Below are 20,598 nucleotides of genomic sequence, written 5' to 3' on the forward strand. Positions count from 1 at the left end.
AGAAGCAGAACTGGAGATCAAGGCTCCTTCCTTCCAGGTGACTGCTCTCATCATTGTGCTATGAACGCTTAATATTCTTAATAATTAATCTCACATTAATTAAATTAAGAAGCTTAATTTAAGGGTGGAGTGCGGTTTGGATTATGTTTGAAAAAGACATGCACCTACAGAGATTCAGCCTTCTCAGGTAAATAAAGTTGATTAATTTTGGATTGTTTGAAGTTAGGTTACTTCACTTATAGCAGATTTACCCAGGCAAACAAGACGTTGCATTATCCCCAAATAAAAACATAAACCTGAGGAGGTTGGCTGGTTTTTAGTTGAAGCAATTTGTCATGTATAAACTAAGGGTTATATTTACTAGTTGGAAATAGATTGCATTGGAACACGTTGGCTGATCACCCTCAATTTTCATAGGAAGAGATGCTCTGACTTCTTCCTAGTATCACAAACAAAGTGATTTCCTGGCTGGCTTTTATGAAAAGGGTTGGATACATCTAGACTGTGGGAGCTTCCTGTGGCCTGACACTTATTTCTAGTTCATCAGCTCAGGGAAGCCAGTATAGGAGGTGGAACTATGAAGTAAGTGTCTGTATATCTGTACCAGATCAACCCTAGAGAGGGCAGATGCGAAGTCTGGCAAGAAGCATCATGTAAAGTGCATTATGCCACAAAATAATAATCTGATATAGATTCTTGCTGTTTTTTCAGGGTTTTCCATGAGGCTGGAGATCAGACAGCCAAAGGCAAGTAAAAAATTAATTAAGGATAGCTAGATACAGCAAAAGGGATGGTGAGGTGGGGGAACAGTGTCTTCCTCTGAAAGGTAACATGGAAACCATTCTAAAGGACACTGAACTTCAAAAACATTGAAGTTTTGAAACATTTACTTCTCAGCCTTTCTGGCTCAGATCAGGTCTGCTCTCTGCCTGCCTCACCAATGACTTCCAGTAGCACTTCCAGTGCATGCACAAGAAGTGTCTGTTATTCCTTTGTGCCTTCTGCAATGCATGCAGAAGCACTGAAACTGCTGAAATCCCTCCTGATTGTGCCAGAGCCACCCTGCAATGAAGGAGCCCATCACATCACAACCAGTTGCTCCAGCCATGCCCACTACTCAGAACCAGCCCAGGACAAAGGAGCCTAATGAAGCAAGGCCAGCTGCTCTGGTCATGATTCCATGCAGACCTCCACCCCGTGTTCCTCCCCCAGACACAAGAAGCTACTGCAGCCCTGCCTTCAGGAATACCCCAGGAACTCCAGAGGCTCCTGCTGCCACCAACCCAGCTTCCCAGGCTCCCCTTGAGCAGCCAAATTGCTCAAGCCACTGCAAAGACCCACCACACCCTGGAAGGTGATCTAGATGGAGGGGCTCAGCAAGTCCACTGCTTTCTAGACCTTCAAAGCTTTGATAAACAGAGTAACTGAAGAGCTGTCAGCTGTTGCTCAGTCAGGCAACCTCAAGGATGCAGCAGCTCAACAAACAACCCAACCACCTCTGCCACAGAAGCCCCAAAATCCTAGCATGGGAAGGCAGAGCAATCCAGGAAGAGGATCCAGCAACTTTTAGCATGTTAATATATATAACCCCAAAATATGCAATTGTCATTCCGGTTAAAAAAGTATAGCTATTTTTTTTAACTGCATAGCTAGCTAAATGAATGTGCTAAAAGTTGGTAAGGCCATGACCCGGGTGGCCCACCCCATTCTGTGGCCTATGGATATCTTAGAGAAGCCTGTGTCATACCTCATGCTCATGTTGCTGTTCTTCAACCAGTACAAGGAGTTCTGCTGCATGCCCACCTCCTGGAAGACAGCCATGACTATGCTCATCCACAAGAAAAGGAAGCATAACCTGAACAACTAAAGACGCATCACCCTTTCCTCCACCAGGTACAAGCTACAGGTCAGCTGCTTTGCAGCCCAGATCACGGACTGGGTAGTGAAGGTGGCCTTATCAGCCTGACCCAGAAAGGCTTTCTTCAACAAGGGCTGCTATAAACACAACTTCATGCTGCAGATGATCCTGGATGACACCAGGAGGGCAAGATGCCAGTGTGTGGTAACGTGGCTGGACCTCTCCAATGTTTGGCTCATGCCCCCAACTCTTTCCAAGAGCTTGAGTTGCTGGATCAAGCCATCCAATGCATCCAGGAGCTCTATGATGGCTTCACTACCACCACTGGTCATCGGAGGGTAAAACCCAGGACATTCCAATCCAGACTGAGGTGAGGCAAGGCTGCCCACTCAACATGACTGTCTTTAACTGGGCTATAGCGCCACTCCTCTGAGTAGTGGCAGAGGGCCCAGGAGGGATCAACCTCTATGGATGCAAGATGAACATCCCCGCCTACATAAAAAACCTAGTCCTCCTTACTAGTGAGCCTGAACAATTCCAGAAGATGCTAGACAACAGCTCCAAGGCAGCTGGGTGGATGGGGCTCTTCTTCAATGCTACCAAGTGTGACACCCTGCACATCAGTGGCACTGTCCCAGCCATCACTGTCAAGATCCAGGCAAGTTCATGAGACATCTGAAGGAGAGCAGGAGCTACCCCAACCTGGGCATGCCCACCGGCCACCAAGACAGACACCAGAAGAGACCATCCATGGGATTGTGCAGGATGCCTACAAGCTAGATTCCCCTCTGCTGTTGCCCTGGCAGAAGATAGATGCCCTGAACACCTTCTTCATCCGCCACATTTTGTTCATCTTGAGAAGCTCAGCAGTCCCCAGAATACCTCTGCAAGAAAACGGATGCTGAAATCAAGTGGCTCTTCAGGAAATGGATACACCTGCTGCTACAGACCAGCAATAAGATCCTACATATTTCCTATCAGCAGAGACATGCTAACATCCCTTGTGTAGAAGACCTCTGCAACGCTGCAGTAGTGACCCATGCTTTCTGTCTCCTGACCTGCCCTGATGCCACCAGTGCCCTAAGACTACCAAGAAGAATATTGCCAGGTACCATCCAACATCCTGAGCAGATTGATAGAAGGCAAGTTTGGGAGAGATAGTATAGACTTTGCCTTGCTGTGGTGCTGAGCATGCAATGCCATGCAGCATTTTGGGAAGCACATTAGCTCCTACTGGACATGGTACAAGGAGTGTCAGGAACTGGGGGTCTTGCTCTCCTAGACCCAACCGCATCACCATCATCCCTCTGCATCAGGACCTTCCTGGAGAAGTTCCTGAAGGATGCTGTGCGGGCCAAATACACTGGTAACCTGAAGGTGAAACCTAACCAGGGCAAAGTCTTCAAGGCCACCTTGAAGTGGGAGACCAGTGACCACTTTATGCCTCATGGGAACTTCACATGCTTTTCAGACTGGTGCTTCATCCATTGTGCCCATCTCAACTGCCTCCTTCTCAATGGTACCATATGCTACAGAAACCAAGACAAGAGGTGCCAGGGGTGTGAATATGAGAGTAAAGCCCTGCCCCATGAGAGAGTGTGATAACTCTTTCACAACGTCATCCAGGACTGGCTGATGAAAGCCATCTCAGCAACATTCAAACCAATAGCTGTGAACCACGCTACCCCTGTGGAATGAACAAAGACAACCAAAGGGTCCTGATGATCAATGGGACCATCCTGTTCGAGGACCGGTAGCAGGTTTTTGCTGAGGCCTGGGAGTGAAAACTGACCAAATACAGGCCACTAGCTAATATTCTGAGGGAGAAGAGGTTTGATGTGATGATACTTTGCTGCAGAAACTTGTAATCTAAACAGGCAAACTGAGAAGAGACATCGGGAAACCCATGGAATACTTTTTTCTCATAAAGTTATAATTACTAAATGTGTTTTGACTTGAATGTGTTTGCTTTTGGAATCTGCAAAAATCAGTTCATATTCATGTCAATATATGAAGCAGAAATATATAAATGAGTATTTTTTGCCAGTAGTAAATAGGAAAAAGATTTTTTCAACTATGTTTAGCTAAACTCCTCAACTATCTCTTTGTAGGAAACTTCCTTTATTTTACATTACAATGTACTGCTATCACCAAAGAATCAGGTATTTACTTTTAAAACTCAAATAGCTTCTGAAATGCTCACTTGGAAAATAGATACTTTAAAAACTTGTACATTTTAAAGAAAAGACTCCTAGACTATCATGCCCATTATGGTTATATTCCTCTATGGCCTCTAACACATAATGATTTCCCTTCTTTAAATCCATGCAAAATGAAATTACAAAAGTAATATCTCTTTCTTGTAGATTTGATATTTAGCCTCTCTGAGTTTTTCCATTGACTTTCCAGCCACAACTGCATCAAATTGGAATTTATTAATATGTTCCCAGTTTTACACCAGGACTGTCCAATTGGCAGTTTGTGGACTGAAGGTGGCCTGCGAGGGGTTAATTTGCAGCCCCTGGGTTCCTGCTCTGCTGCTGCCCCCATCACTTTGGCTGTAACAGCAGCCAGAGTCTAGGTTTCACATCCTCTGGTGGCTGCTTTTTGCCTCTGGTCCAGGAAGTGGGGCGCTTATGGAGAGTGGCACAGAGCTCTGAGGATGGGTTTGGGGCTGTGTGTGGGAGAGCGAGGGGAACAGAGCCACGCGTACGGGATAATGCCCACCTGGTGTAACAGTGGGGCAGGAGCATCCTCAGCAGTGGTAGGACAGGTGCCCATGAGGGCCCACATTGCAACAGGGTGGGGGAATTGTGCTTGTGTGTTTGATTGTTGCAGTGAGGAGAGGGGAATTACACTCATGTGCCTGTGCACTGCAGCAGGTGAGGGTGTCACACTCTCAAGCCTGAGCAATGCAACAGAGAGTGGGGTGCCTGGTGCAGCAATGGGAGATATCCATGTGGGTGTATGGCAGGGGTGGGCAATTATTTTGGGCAGAGGGCTGCTTACTGAGTTCTGGCAAGCCATCAAGGGCCACATAACAGGCAGCCCAGGGCAGATAAATATTAATTTTCTAAAAATTTTAGGGGCCCGGTGGGCCAGATAGAATGGCCTGGCAGGCTGCATCCGGCTCCCAGGCTGCATTTTGTCCACCCCTGGCATATAGGGACCGGGGGGGGGGACGACAGACTTCACACAGCTAGGTGTCCTGGCAAGCCTGCTGCCTCCCACATCCAAGCAGTCCTTAGGGTGTGTGGCCTTCTGGGGCTTAGAAGTTGGATAGCCATGATCCTTTCCATAACAATCTGCCCTTTGCTCCAACCTCTCTCTTTTCTTCCATCACCATGCCCAGCTTCTCAATCATCTTGTCTTCCACAGGGACATGTTTCCAACATGCATTGTATTGCTTCTAGCCTATTCACAGGCCCCAGAGGCTCTCACTCTCAGTTCTGTTACAAGATTAAGCTTTTCTGCTATAAAGTCACACCCATTTATCTCAGTCTTTCAAACGCTATTGTAACTGTTCTTTTTCAAGCTCCAGCTCCAGCTCCTGCTTCCCCTTTAACATTTCAATCAGTTCCAAACATGCATAAAACACTGCCCAGGCAGCAGCTGCATCTTTTGCACTACTACGTGCCTTAAGAGTGGTGCAATACTGTTCAAAACTCAAACCTGCCTCAGTCAGGAGATTCTCCCCCTTGAAGCACCCTCTTTCCCAGGGGCATTTTCCCTTCTTCATTACCCATCTCTCTAACCTGCAGGGTTTCTCCTGCCTCAGGCGAGCAGCTAAGCGGGGGGGGGGGGGGGGGGTTTCCAGACATCTCCATTTCCCTTATCACACTAATGATTACTATCAAAAAGCCTCTTTTACAGTCACTCAGATCTCATGCCGGCAGAGTATTACTCTAAAATCTTAGTTCTAAAGTACAACTCTTAACTCTTTATGGCACGGTCCTAAATTTATTCCAGCACAGTTCTTAACTTAAAAGTTACAGGAGGTTCTATGAAAGAGGGACCTTTCTGAAGGAGCTTAGTCTGATAAGAAAGAAAAGAGAAAAAAGAGAACAAAGAAAAAGGAAGAGAAAGCTCTCAGATGCCTATTAAACTTTTCTTCTGCTTAGTTCTGGTTAGATGAGGTATGTGTTGGGGGGGGAGGGAAGGGGAGGGGGGGAATAGAAAAAGTCCTTTGTAAGTCCAGCAATCTGGGTGCCAGGCCTCCCTCAGGAAGACAGACCTGACAGGTAACAGTTCAGTCCGTCTTACAGACACACTTTCATTCTGCTGCTTACAAGTAAATAAAATTGATTTTTAAATAATTTGCATATTGTTCTATTTCCTCATTTTTTTTTCTTCTTCTTGATGAGTCCTTAGAAGGGATCATCTTTTTATAGTGACTGGAAATCATTGGTGGATCCAGGAATATGAAAAAAGGGGGCGTGGGAGAAGCCACGGTTCTGCAGGGGTAATTACAGCCCAGCTGTGCCTACGGACAGATCGTGCCATGAGAGCAGCTGTTGATGACATTTTGAATCCCCAAAGCAGGTACAATTCCCTCCCCCTCCAACTCTTGGCAGTCTCTCCCCTCCAGCACAGACACCATCAATCCCCTCCCCTTCTCCAGCAGGGTTTGCCTCTGGGTGCAGAAAGGGAGACCCACTGCCACCATTGTCCCCAGCTGACCCGGGGTTGAGGGGAAGACCCAGAGTTCCTCCTGCTCCACTCCAGCCAGGGCTACTGTAGTACAGGGTGCTGGGCTTCTTTACCTGTTCCCTGCTTGCTGCCCCGCTTGCTGCCTCACCAGCTCTGCTTTGGACACTGCTTGGGAACCAGGACTCTGGGGCTAGGGGAACTGGAGCTCTCAGCATGTTACCTATGATGTGGAAGGAGGATGTATGTGACCATGCCACTGTCCCCTCCAGATGGATGCATTACTCCCCTGCTGGAATGCACCATGATGGCTACAGTTGCTCAAAGGAGGGACTCCATTCGTTATTTGTCACTTAATAGTATGTTGTTAAATTGACCCCCTTTCCAATTAATTCCTTAGATGACTAGAAGATGATTTGAACAATCCAAATATACTTGATTGGTATAGCACTAAACATCCACCACAACAACAGAAAGGAAAAGAGTATAAGAAAGTCAAAGGCAAAAGTTTCCCACTTTTCCTTTGGAGTTCCAGAGCACAGGAGTGGAATATTTATCCAAATCCATTCTGAAAGTGAGGGCTCAAGGGTTAAGTTTTATATGGAATGTTACTACGCTGGAACATTCAGGAAGTCCCTTTGTTTTGTGATCTTGGAAAAAAAACAGCTCGAACTACTTTTTAAGTGGTCATTGTAATGGTTTTTAATGGGCATATCTACAATTGTGGTTCTCAACGTTTTAGATTTAAGGCACGTCTCAGAAAATACCAGGTCTCAGCTTTTACTCATTTCTTGACAATGAAAAAATAGAGCACTTCTGTTGCAAAGACAGAAAGAGGACACACGTCAGAATGTTTTTGACAGTATAGATTCTTATTTGAAATCTCTAGGTTTAATTTGTGAATCACCCTTAAATAGGTGCTGCACCACACTAATTGAGAATCACTAATCTATGTTCCCATTATCTTGGGAGAACCTGGGAGTGGCACTGGAGTGGTGCTCAGGTGCACTCTGAGCCATTCAGTACTACACTGAGCTGAATCAACTCTCACTGGGGTCACCTGAAAGGAAATTAGTAGGCAGGACTTATTTTGTTGGTGGCAGACCAATCCACTTAAACAATACTCTGACAAATCTAATAGCAGAAACTTCTTATCTTTGGCATTACCTTTAATTGTAGCTACTTAGGCAGGATTAGTTTCCTCATCCATCTATGGTACTTAATAATGTTTCTGTATCTGAGGGCTTGGCTGTATATCACAGCTTTCTTGGTGTGTTTGAGGTGATTGCTGGTTCTGTGCTGATATGTATGTTGGTCTGTGTGTTTTTTGTATAACTTGGTCTGTATTTTACCATGCTGGATACTGATTATTGTGTCTAAAAAGGAGATGTTGGTGCTGGAGTATTCAAGAGATAGTCAGATGGAGGGATGATGATTGTTGAATTTCTGATGGAACTCAATCAGAGATTGAAGGTTTTCAGTCCAAATGGTAAAGATGTCATCAATATATCAGATACCACTGAATTTACACTGAGGAGAACACCCAGGATTGCCACCTTGCCAATCTTAAAAAGGCTTTCACCCAACAAGGAGACTCCTCCAGAGAGATAGATCGCACATTTGAAAGAGCCACCGGATATCACATGAAGAATTGCTGCAGTACAGAAGAAACCCCCCCCATGAATCGCACGCCGCTGGTTATGACATATTACCCCTCCCTCAAACCCATACAGAAAGTCCTCAAACAATTGCAAACCATACTAGAAGAAGACCCTATTCTTAAAGAGATCTTCCCAGAACCACCCATCCTAGCCTTCAAACAAGCACCAAACCTCGCTAAACTCATCACCAGAAGCAGACTTCCCTAGGCCCAGAACATACCGAATAGATCCAGTCCATGCCATGACAAGAAATGCAAAACCTGCCACCACCCCACAATTACTACACCCCACAACAGACCCATCACCATTCCTGGGTCTTACAGCTACACCTCCAGAAATGTAATATATCTCATACAGTGTACCAAGTGCCCTGATGGAAAATATGTACAAGAGAACAAACAACAACTGCGCACCAGAATGAATGCACACCGGAAATCTATCGAAGACAATAATACCCAATTACCAGTGGGGGCACATTTCTCACAAGAAAACCACTCTCTCTCCAGTCTCTCAGTTCTAATCCTCAAAGATAACTTACAAAACACTTCTCAGAGATGAACCTATGAACTTCACTTCATCAACCTAAAAATCATGGACTAAATATAGACATTGGATTTATGACACATTATAAGCTGCCTGACATCTGACTCCCAAGGTACCTCTCCACTATTTAACTGCTACATTCACCCCCCTTCTCCACCCCAACCCAGCCTGTCTGTCACCCACTGACTCCTCAATTTACATCTTCACTGATTGCCTATCTTGCATGTAGACCAGCCTAGCCTTTTTACTATTCATTTCATTCAGGAAGAGCACACACCAAGTGCAGAGACTTCCTCAGCCTGATGAAGGGCTTTTAAACCTGAAAGCTTGCTAAAAAATTGTTTTCCAGCTATTTAAGTTGGTCTAATAAAAGATATCAGATTCACACAAAGAACCTTGTCTGTCTTAGTAGTTCAGCACTTTCAGTTCACTAGGCCTGCCCCAGGAACAAAGTTGGTCAAGGCCTCTACAAGAGTACAATCATAATATAGTACTACATATGGTAAACTGCATATGATTATATAATCCCCAGATGTTACCAAAGAGAATGGACTGACGCTGAATAAGTATGGCCTGGAAATGATTAGGGTTCTATCAGAAAAGCACAGTTCTAGTAAGGGTGGTGAAATGAATGTTGGAACATGCGAGTTTCAGGTTTTTTTGGAAGCTTTTATGTTTTTAAAATGGTCTGACCAGTACATGAAAAGGATCATAGGGAGTGGCTGCCTGTGATAGCAGGGGATTGGATTGAGCCTCCTGGGTCATTATGTTCCGAGGGCAGGAGTGGGCAATTATTTCAGGTGGAGGGCCAGTTCATGAATTTTGGTGAGCTGTCAAGGGCTGCATGGGTAGCCCCGCTCCTTGACAGTTGTCCTGCTCCCTGGTCGCCATCTTGTGGCTGGAAGTCCTGCTCCCTAACTCTATCCTTTGCCACTGGACATCCCTCCCTTTGCCCCCAGAAGTACTCCTTTTGGGAGGGGGTAGTAGGGCCTTGGAACTGGAAGTTATTCTCTGTCACATGATCTATGTCAGGGGTAGGCAATGTTTTTTGGCTGGAGTGCCAAGACCCCCTTGTAAGGCTCTGGAGTGCTGAAATGCCAAAAAAAGAAAACTGGGGCAGGGGTTATGTGGCAGGATACACTGCATATTAATATAGTTAATAATCATAAATGTTTCTGTTGTATGGTAAATACCAGGTTTTCTAAAAATTCTAAACCTAGTGACCATAAATAAAACTTCATAGAGAGAAGACAGAGGGAAGAAAAAAATAGAGGGAAGAGAGTGAAGGAAGAGAGAGGGAAGGAAGGAGGGAGAGGGAAAGGGAGAGAGGCATGGAGAGAAGCAGGTGTACGGGGAAGCCCTTGGGAAGGTGGCAGCTGGAGGAGAGGTGGGGCTAGGAGGGGAGTGGGGACTGCCTCAGAGCTCTGCAGATAGGGCCACATTTGGGCTGCCAGCGGCACCCAAAGTGGAGCCTGGCCTGGCCGGGTCACGGCAGGAGCCCCTGGGGCTCTGGGAACAGCTGCGCAAAGCTGTGCACTTACCTCTGCTGGCCTGGCCTGTCCAGTCCCAAGCGGCACACAGCCCAGCTGCCGCTTCCCCTTGCTGGTGCTGCCTGGGCCGGGCCTGTCGCATTCCAAGCAGCATGCAGGGAAGCAGTGGCTAGGCCGGCTTTTCTGCGTGCTGCTCAGGACGGGACGGGCCCAGCCAGGTCACCACTGGCGAGGAAAAGCGGTGGCTGAGCCAGTTGAGCTGTGTGCCACTTCCTAGCATGCTGCTTGGCACAGGCTCAGCCACGGCTTTTTGCCCTTCTGGTGCCAACCTGTCTCAAGCGGTGCAAGGAAGTGGCACGTGGCTCAGCTGCTGCTTCTCCTTGCCGGTGCTGACCCGGTGGGGCCTGTCTGGTCCTGAGTGGCATGCAGCAAAGCCGGCACAGCCATTGCTTCCCTGCGTGCCGCTTGAGATGCAACAGGCCTGGCTGAGTCAGCACTGAAGAGGAGAAGTGGCGGCTGAGCTGCGTGCCACTTGGGACTGGCCAGCAGAGGTAAATAGAAGCCGTGGCTTTGCTGGGGAGGGGAAGCCATGGCTGAGCTTGGGCAGTCCCCAAGCGGCATGTGGCTCAGCCGCTGCTTCTCGCTGGTGCCGACCCAGCTGGTCCTGTCCCGACCACTCCTGAGCAGCATGTGGCAAATCCAGCCCAGCCGCTGCTTTGCCACTCAGAATGAGATGGGCCCAGCTGTGTCAGCACTGGCAAAAAGCAGTGGCTGAGTGGCGTGTGCTCCTGCCATGCCCCGCAGCCCCCACTACTTCCAAGCCCTCCCCGCCAGCTGCAGCAACTTCCCTCCGCCCCGCTGCTTCCAGCCTGGCCTGGGATGCACCAGGGGCTGGCCCCTGGGCTGTTCCAGCAGTTCCCCCCACTCCATCCAATATTGCCTTACTTTCTACTCAGATGAGGGCAGGTAGCCACTCCAGGCTTCAGGGTTTGGGGCTGAGGGTGAGAGAGGCAAGGTGGAGCCAGGCTCGCCTTGCTGCTCTACCACAGGCTCCTGTTGGGTCCTGCTGCCACTGTCTGCCACTTATCTGCCAGGGGCAGATAAAAATTAATTTTCTAAAATTTTTAGAGGCCCCGCGGGCCAGGTAGAATGGGCTGGTGGGTCGCATCTGGCCTGCAGGCCGTATTTTGCCCACCCCTGTCCTAGGGTAGTAGGTTTACTGCTGCAAAAACAACAGCAATTAGAACTGTAGCTTGTCCCTCTGCCTTTAGAGCAGCATTTCTCATCCTGTGGGTTGTGACCCAAAAGTGGGTCGCAGAAATATATAAAAGGGTTATGAACTGACTTGAAAAATAGATTATCTTTTAAAAGAGAAAAATGTGGGAAATGGCAGGTTTCCCCTGGAAAGAGGGCGATCAGGCGCCACTTGCATGTGCGGCAGTCAGCAGAATGGACAGCAACTCCCCGCCTTGGTTCAGGCACTGCTGTCCCTTCCCCTTATGCCATGCCTCTACCCAGAAGAGGAGGTGGGGTGGCAGGTAAGGAGTCTTGCCGCTCTGCTCCATCCTCCTGTGCCAGGTCCTGCCTGCTGGGCCATGGAGGTGGCTCCTGTCCATGTCAGTCCAGCCAGGCTGCAGCCCTGTGCCTGCTATGGGTGCACAAATCTGGGGGAGCATGTGCCCACCCCACACACTGGGAGGCTGTGACCTGAGGGCAGTGGGTCAGGAGTGAAGGGCATCCACAGGGCTGGGGATGTGGGGGCTGTGGGTTGGGAATTAGGAGCACCTGCAGGGTTGGGGGCACTGTTTTCTACTTAAACTATTTACTGGGTCAGGACTGGCCATGGACGTTTACAAATGGGTCCTGGCACAAAAAAGGTTGAGAACCAGTGCTTTAGAGCAACACCATCCAGCAAAAGCTACTCCAAAACCCAGCAGTGGAAAAAAAGTGGGGGAGGGGGTGCTGGAAAGACACGGTAGTTACTCCAACTAATGGAGTAATCTCAGGGCCAGACCTGTGTGGGGTTAAAAAGTCCTCCCATTTTCAGCTAACACAAGAAAGAGAGATGTGGCCTGCTGGGCAAAAGGTCCACGGGTCCCAGTGGAAACTGAAGCGATCACGAGACTGTGGACACAGGCCAGACGGCGGTTTAACCTTTCCCCCTTCAAGATAAGGCAGGAAACAAGCAATGCTACTAAAAATACGACTTGCCAACCAAAGTGCTGGAACCCAACTCCTCCTGCCAGGGGTCTGTGGGCGGCAGGAGGCAATTTCCACCGCCTCTCACTCGGGCACCATGAAAGTAGAAGAGCAGAAGCAATTCTCAACTCCCAAACGCTGCACTTGGCAAGGGGGATACCAGGGTTTCCCCTCCCGACAAGAGCTCTTGGAGGCTCTACAGCTTGCCCAGGGTCTCCGCTGTGCTCAACCCCTGCAAAAGCTCAGCCGTCAGGAAGGCGATCAAGTAGTGAGGCAGGCTACGCCTCCCCCCCTGGCGAGCACAGACACTGCCAGACCTGCCCCCCCACCCCGCTCCCTGGAGAGGCGGTTCCTTCTCGCTAATTGGCGCGCGCCACACCCAATCAGAGCCCGAGGTGGCGAAGCTACTGACCAATGAGGGGCCCGCTCCGGGTGACAGTAGTAGCCGCCCGCGGCGGTGATCTTATCCCTGCCTGTCGTACGCAGGCGAGGAGTCGGTGCTGTTCTGAGCTGTGCTCCGTTCCGCTCCGCGCTTCACAGGCGACAGCTGGCTTGCTCGTAGCGCCTCGCCTCCTCCAGCCCGCTCGGGGGTCTTGGAGCCCGCAACATGGCCGGCAGCTCGGACCACGCCTCGCAGCAGCTTAAGCAGTGGAAGGACCAGCGTGGCTCGCAGGTAGCACGGGGCACCCTACCGCACCCCCACCCCCATCTTTCGCCGCGGCCGTTGCCGTCTTAACGGACCGCGCGAGGCGCAACCACCTGTGCTAGGTGGGGGGGCAGCGACATGGCAGCGGCTATTGTGAGATGGAACCTTCCGGGGGGGCGGGGTCGGCGACATGGCAGCGGCCGCTGTGAGATGGTGCCGTCCAAGGGGGGCGGCCGCGACATGGCAGCGGCTGGAGTGTGAGATGGAACGTTTCGCGGGGGGCGGCGGCCGCTGAGAGCTGCAACCTTGTGGGGGGGGTCGGCGACATGGCAGCGGCCAATGTGAGATGGAAGCGGCCAAGGGGAGTCGCGGGGGGCGGGGCCAGGACGCTGGGCGCCCCCTGGAGGCGTTGCCCGGGGGGGGGGGGGGGGGGGGCGTCGCCGGCTCCTTGCAGGCTGTAGCCAAGGGGCCCCGGCCGGGCTGGCCTTGCTTTGAGCAGGGGGTTGGACTAGATCAGCGGTTCTCGCCTTTTCTTGTTTTTACCAGGCCCGGTTTGTAAACATCCACGGCCAGTCCTGACCCAGTAAATAGTTTAAGTCGAAAACAGCTCCTGGTCCCTCGCTGCTGCCCTGCTGGCCCCAGCCTCACAGTGTGTGGGGTAGGGGGAGCCTCAAGCAGCCCCTGGCAGGCTGCAACTCTGCCAGCCTGCAAGGGAAATCCCGTGTTTCCCACGTTTTTCTCCTAGAAAGGAGAATTCGTTTCTAAAGTTTGGGACTCTTTCTATATTGGTGTGAGCCACTTTTGAGTCGTGACTCACGGGTTGAGAAACGCTGGACTAGATGCTCTCCCAAGGACCCTTCCAGCCCTCGCTTTCTATGATCCTGTGACAGTCATAGTGCTGATAACACCTTCTAATAGTGCTTAAAGTCCTGTACGGACAATGGGTTTGCTCAAGCAATGGCGCCCTGCAGTGCTTCTGTCACTTACCTCCCAGGCAGGCATCAAATTAAAGCAGAGGTTTTGCTTTTTTTCCCCGGTGTGGTGTTTTGTGAGGCTGGGGAGTTGGAGCGAAGTGCTAAGGCAGTATCCAGCTGCTAATGAATCTAAGCATTTACTATCCTTTAAACTAAATAGCACTGACTTGATAGGTGGGTTGGTCCCCAGTGTCTGAATGAAGTTAAATTTAAGAACTGTTGTAGAAAACTGAGGTTCTAATAGGAGACGGATCAATAAGAGTTGAGTTGGGCTTTCACAAAATGATTAGTACACATCACAACATGGATTTTTGGTATTTGGAGTAGTGTTTGCTACAGAACAGATTGTAGGTATTGCGTTTATCTTGGTTGTCATGCGGACACATCGGGGGTATGAAGAAGTGCAGTGGAAATCGGAGGAGGGACATTTTAAAAAAAGCCTGTGCAAGGCACTAGTACAACTCAAAAAGTATTCAAGGCTCTTCAATCTAGATAACTTCTTTTTCCTGGGTGGTTTTGACAACTGCAGTGTCCTCCTGGACTTTGTTACAGTGTTAATTCTTCATGGTAAACAAAGAAGAAAGACAAACTTACAGATTTAAAAGGCTTAGTCCTGCAGGCTGTTGAATCAGCATTAACTCTTCTACAAGTCAAGAAATGTTGTATGCACTTCAGAAACTCTCAATCTGAAGGAATTGCTGTCTCAGCACTTTTTTAAAACAGTCACTTGATCAAACAGGAAAACTGCTCAAAGTTTGTTCAGACTGTCCTTTTCAAGTGCCCTATCCTAAAACTTAGCGTAGTTTATTAAATAGTTTGTCTACGTTTCTTTCTGTTTTTCTGTTCTTTGTGCTGATTGCATACAGCAGTGGTTTTCAACCTGTTTAAAGTTGAGGCACCCCTTGTTTGACTCAAGGCACCACTCAGACTCGAAGCACTCCTCCATAACTTGTGTGTATTCAGTAGCACCACATTTCAAAAACTAATTTTTAGGGATTTTGGGGGCTGATACCGATAGCCAATTTTTAAGGAGGCTGATACTGATCCGATTTCTGATATGCAGCCTGGCTTGAAGAGCTGTGTGCAACTGGTAAGTCTGTTGTGGTGGAAGGGGAGGGAAGGGATGTTGGGGGGGTCAGATGAAGGCCCCCACAGTGAGGGAGGAGTGGTGTGGGGGTTGGGGCAGGCACTGCCCTGGGCTGGGCAGGGCGTGGGATGGATCTGCAGCTTGTCTCGAGGACATGGAGAGGGGAAGTGGCTTCCCCCGCTGCATGCATCCTGGGGGGGGCATGGGGAACATGTGCCTTGGATCTGCATGGGGTGGCTGCAGCTGCGGGCTGGGGTCAGGGTGGTGCCAGGCTCTTCCTGGTGGGGGCTGGGCTGGGGCTTTGCTCTGGGCAGGTTGAGGTGGTGCTGGGAGAGGAGTTATTGGGGTGGGGGATGCAGCCACCTCAAAATTCTCTGTAGTCCCCCCATTGCCCTCCTCTGAGCACTGCTGCTGCCCGCCTTGAGCGCAGTCCCGGCCCAACCCCCATCTCACGCACTGGGAAGAGCCTGGTGTAGTCCCAGCCCACAGCTGCAGCCCACCCTACCCCACCTCAGAGATCTTGGGGCACACGTCCCACCCATGCCTTCCCTCCCTCACCACAGGGGCCTTGACCTGCCCCCTCCACATCCCTTCCCTCCCCCTTCCTCTTCCACCACAACAGACTTACCAGCTGCACGCAACTCTTCAAGCTGCCAAGCTGTGCTCCTCGCTGCCTACATACAGTGCTACGGCTGTGCACATGCATGGGCATTTAATCAGCCAAATCAGGCCAATTTCTGATGCAGTAAATTTTCTTTAAAATCGGTGCCGATCCGATATCGGACCAACACATCAGTGCACCTCTACTCTAGGAGTGTTTACTTCCTTGCTGATGGGCAAGGAAGTGGAGGCAGGGCAGTTGCCAGGCAAGGATGAGCCTGAGCTTGCCCTTATGTCCTCACATCTTGTGGCACCCAAGATTTTGTGGCATCCCGGGGTGCCTGACATACAAGGTACCTTGGCATCCTAGGTACGTTTCATCAAGGGGAACCAGACTGACAGACGGGGGGGAATGGGGTCAGGGGGCTATGAAACTGGGTACTCACGAAGTACTGCAAAAGCATAAACAATAAAACACAATCGCACAGAAATGAAGTTTCATTTATTTTAGTTGTAGCAATAAAGGGAACATGGTTTAAGAAAAAAATAATTTGTTTTTGTTTCCTTCATATATTTTCATATTTCTTCCTCCTTCTACCACTCCCCACAGTTTATCACTATGGAATTTTGAAACTGATGTTCTTTTTCTTATCACATTAGATAAAAAGACCTTCACTAACTGTTTGTAACTGGGTAGCAAATATATTTTAAAAAGAAAAATAAAGTTCTTCATTGCTCTCTCTTTCCCATGTTTTTCCATCTCTCACATAGGCTTTGTAAAACAGTGGCAGGCTGGTGTTGGTCAGACTCACTACTTTCGTCACAGTCATGAAAGCTACAGGCCTTTTGAGGATTTATGGAAAGCAGTAGGAGCCTTGTTCATTTTGGGGCTGGCTATGCTGTACCTTACTGTTTTTTAATTCTAATATTATAAAAGCCTTAGTCTGTCTGTCCATAACGCTTTATTCACAGTCTGATTGGTTACCTTGGCAGCCAATCAGAGTGTTCTGGACAGAGAGATGCATAGCGGAGTGCTGCCATGACAGCGGGGACTGAGGTGTCAGAGCAGGGCAGGGGGAGGCAGAGGGGGATAACAGGGATTGGAGCGCCACCATGATGGAGGGGACGGAGCGCAGGGGTGGCGGAGGTGTGGAGTGCTAGCTGCTTAGTGCTCGCCTCACACAGCAGAGCACTGCCATAGGACTGGGGACTGGAGCCAGAGTGGACTGGCGGCTCCGTCCCCGTCCTGAAGTGGTGTGGGGCGTGGGGAATGGCCTTGGTCTGAAACAGCGATGGGGTGCTCTCGCCCTCTTCCTCTGTCTCTCTCTCTTGCCCCTTCCTTCTCTCAAAACTGGCAAAAAATTTGGTATGCCGTGCACTGTGTGGCACTTTAAGTTCCCCAGTAATAATTTGGCACGCTGCATAAAGCACAGCACAGGGTTCAGCTCTCCTAGCTTTGGCCAACATTGCCTCTAGCCCAGGTACATACTCGAGTTGTGCACCCCTGGTATAAAAGGTGGCAATTCTACCCACACTAGATCAGACATTTGCCATATCACGGCCTTATATACACAGCCCTTCTTCCAACATATGGCACATGTTAGTCTGTAAATATAAAATCCTCTGGAAAATTGAGTGTTGGCTTACTTATTAAAATTTTCAGAACTTAGGGGGTACTTACTTTTTAAAAGGTTGAGAAACACTGTATTAGAACACCACAAGTTGAAATCTGGTGTCCATGTTAACAAATGTCAAAGTAAATAGCTTCAGAAAATTTTATGGACTACTAGGTAATATTCTAACAGAGTCTGTTAGAGGTAACTTAAAGATTCATATCCATCTTGGACTAGGAAATGACTAGATGTTACCGTATCAAAATTAGATTGTCCAGCCCAATTTTTGAGAGCCATCCCTGGCAAAATTATTTGAATGCTTTGTTTTATCACAGTTCTACACTGCATCCCCCGAACCTTTCAAATGATGACCAAAGAATCCTGTTCCATGTGTGAATATGATGTGCAAACACCAGACTCATGTTGTTCCCAAAGAATAAAGGCGAGCTAGAAATCAAGAGGTGTCTGGACCAGCAGTCCTCATGAACTTTTAGTTTACAGCTATATTCCTTCTCTATCTGTTTCACAGAATCATAATGCTGTTAATAAAAGAGAATTAATTTAATATCATGACCCATGGAAGTCTCCACAAAAGATCACTCTGGAAAAAGATAAAGTAATAAGAACTTGTAAAGAAGTATGGTCTTTATTCAAAATGTGAATGTATGTTATCAAATACTATCTTTCATTTGACTGTTAATGTATTTTTGAAGGATGAAAAGGTATTGCGTTGCTCACTTCAGTTTGTCTCATTCAGAACGAGAATTAAACATAGGTATGAATCATTGTTTTTCTCCAGTCTTGTGACTTTATATTTGAAAAAACCCTTGGGGCTAGTCCTACACAGCATAGGTTCCCATGATCTTTGGATGGAAATTTTACCTGCACAGAATGACAGAATCAGGACTATAACATTAAAAAAATGTAGTTATTAATAAAGTATGTCAGGAGACCTGAAATGTTCAAGCACAGTGAGGCAAATTTCCTTGGCAAGAATTAAATACTTATAGAATGCATTTACATGTTCATTAATATACTTGTGCATATTACATTTAGTGCCTCTAATTTGAGGGCACTTTTACACACATTTTGGAAGTGAGTGATGCTGCACTTTAGAGTGGCTCCGAGGGCTCCTTTAATTAAAAGTGCAGCAGCAGCATTTCCTGTACTAGTGTCCCCGTGCTTAAAAATGGCAGCAGGAGTGCTTGAACTAAAGCTTGTTCAATGCTGATACATGAAGCATGGGAAGCTGCTGGAGCACAGTAATTACATGCACTGTAATTACAGCATGTCAGGGCAACCTCCATGTTTGTGTACAGGCATCCAGAGGCAATGGCGATGTGTAGGGGGTGCGCGTGCACCTCCTGAGAGTGCCAGTGTACCCCCTGGCTGGCCATGCTTGCTGCTTAGGTGATGGGCGGGGGGGGCAGGCAGGAACGCCAGTAACACCCCCTGCAAGCACTAGCCGGAGAGTGGGAGCGCTGTGGCACTCCCAGAAGTGGCCGCAGTGATCGGCTGCACTGGGGGGGGGACCCCTGTCACTTCCTCCCCCCCCCCCCCCCCCCGTTTGCTGACTGGTCGCGGGGGGAGCACATGCCTGCCCTGACTAAGGTGGCACCAGTTGCCCATGCCCAGAGGTACTAAATAAATGCACATTAGGCTGCCCTAATCCACAGTAACAAAAGCGTACACAGTGCTATAGTTGCCAGCACCGCAACTGAAAGAGACCTGGGCGTCATGACAGATCACAGAATGAACTTGAGCCACCAATGCAATGTCGTAGGTGGCAGAGTGAGTCAAACACTAGCATACCTCTATCAATGTATCTCAGCATGGTTGGAGAAATCTGCTTCAGCTGTGTTACGAGTGAGCAGACCAGTATGTGTAATAAAATGTGGTGTAGAAAGAAGAGTATTTCCTCTGAACACCTTGTTCTGTTTTTTTGAACAGCTTATAAATTCAAATATTAAAAATCTAGAGTTTTGGAGAGCTGCCCTTTTGGCTCAGAGTTTAGACAAATAAAAATAATAAATGAACATTAGCATGCTCTTTGTAGCTTAGGTCACCTCCACCCTTCCAATGACTTGACAAGTCTGGTTGTGCCTCTTCTGTTACATGAAGGCTGAAGACTTATTGCTAAATATCTGCAGACAGCAAACATCAGAGGGAAGCAGAAAGATCTGCAGATCTCTAATACTACAGGAGAGGACAGTTTTGGGAAAGCCTAAATAAGTGTTTGTATTGTATAAGAGGTGTCCTGCTTAGAACTAAAGAAAGGGTGTCAGCCTTTGATCCATGGAGAAAATATTGGGGGTAGGGAAAGATTTTCTTGCATGAACAAGTATAGTGATGATTTTCCAGATAAGTTAGATTTTTCATATCTGCAAGTTGACTCTAGATAACTAAGAACTTAACTATCCTGCAGGCAAATGCCATTTTATCAGAATATCTATGCAGTCTATTAAAGAAGAAAACCTGTTTATTAAAATAGCTTGTAATATAACATTTACCTGAAGGATCTCTAAGATGATTCATATACAGACTTTTTCACTTAGAGAAATTAACGTCCCTGTAAAACATACCCAACAAAATCCTGTCAAGGAGCTATTCATGCTGTCCTGTTACCTGGCTTACGTGGAAGGACTGTATTTTGAAGGTAAGGAAATATTAGAATTATTGTAAGTGAGTGTTATAATATTTACCCATTAGTCTGGTCATCAAAAAGCTCTCAGATTAGAAGTGTCACTGTCCTGAAAAATTTGCAACAAGTTCTGCAACTATTATTACCATCTGAAGTGGTCTGCAGAGCAATGGAGAGGAGAAAATCTTGTGTGCAGTTATGCAAGAGGTTTGTGTGCTCAAGTGGGTGGAGTTGTGACTGCTTAAGGGGCTTTGAAATTTTTAATGGAGCATTGTGGCTGTTGTTTTGGTGTTTACAGATGGATCTAATGAAAAGTGGTCTTTGTGTATCTTCTTATACAAGAAAGAGAGGCAAATAATTGCACTTGCTCCAATAAATGTTTAAATTTAACTACCCATTCACTCCCATAGACCAACCATTTCAGCCTGTTTTGAGAACATAGGAAAGGTGTGTTTGAGAACATGAAGTCACTTAAGTCTTTAGATGGAAAAATGGATTTAAATGAGTTTTTCCAAGTAGCAGCCCCTGAGAGGTTAACCAGGCTCCTGGTCCAGGCACCTACTCATAGATTCATAGATTGTAGAGTCGAAAGGGACACCGAAGGATTATTGTGTCTGACCCCCTGCCCCACGCAGGAAA

General features: G+C 47.9%; 1 protein-coding gene and 1 long non-coding RNA gene across 5 annotated transcripts in view; one reads left to right on the plus strand and one right to left on the minus strand.

Annotated features, from left to right (window-relative positions):
• The window catches only part of LOC106739461 (uncharacterized), a 37,975-nt gene extending 25,077 nt beyond the window's left edge, over positions 1–12,898 (minus strand). For 2 of the 4 annotated variants that reach the window (XR_002086880.2, XR_002086878.2), the window contains exon 1: positions 12,811–12,874. This is a non-coding gene — a long non-coding RNA (uncharacterized LOC106739461). Of the gene's footprint in view, positions 1–12,810 lie in introns of all 4 variants that reach the window. The other 2 variants (XR_002086879.2, XR_002086877.2) reach the window with 2 other exon arrangements.
• Positions 12,899–12,900: 2 nt separating this feature from the next.
• Positions 12,901–20,598, plus strand: part of CAT (catalase) — a 43,316-nt gene continuing 35,618 nt past the window's right edge. The window contains exon 1 of the mRNA XM_006259972.4: positions 12,901–13,071. Coding sequence (XP_006260034.1) covers positions 13,006–13,071 — 66 coding nt within the window. The 5' untranslated portion in view covers positions 12,901–13,005. The remainder of the gene's footprint in view (positions 13,072–20,598) is intronic.

The sequence above is a fragment of the Alligator mississippiensis genome, chromosome 2 (assembly GCF_030867095.1).
Source record: "Alligator mississippiensis isolate rAllMis1 chromosome 2, rAllMis1, whole genome shotgun sequence".
Lineage (NCBI taxonomy): Eukaryota > Metazoa > Chordata > Crocodylia > Alligatoridae > Alligator > Alligator mississippiensis.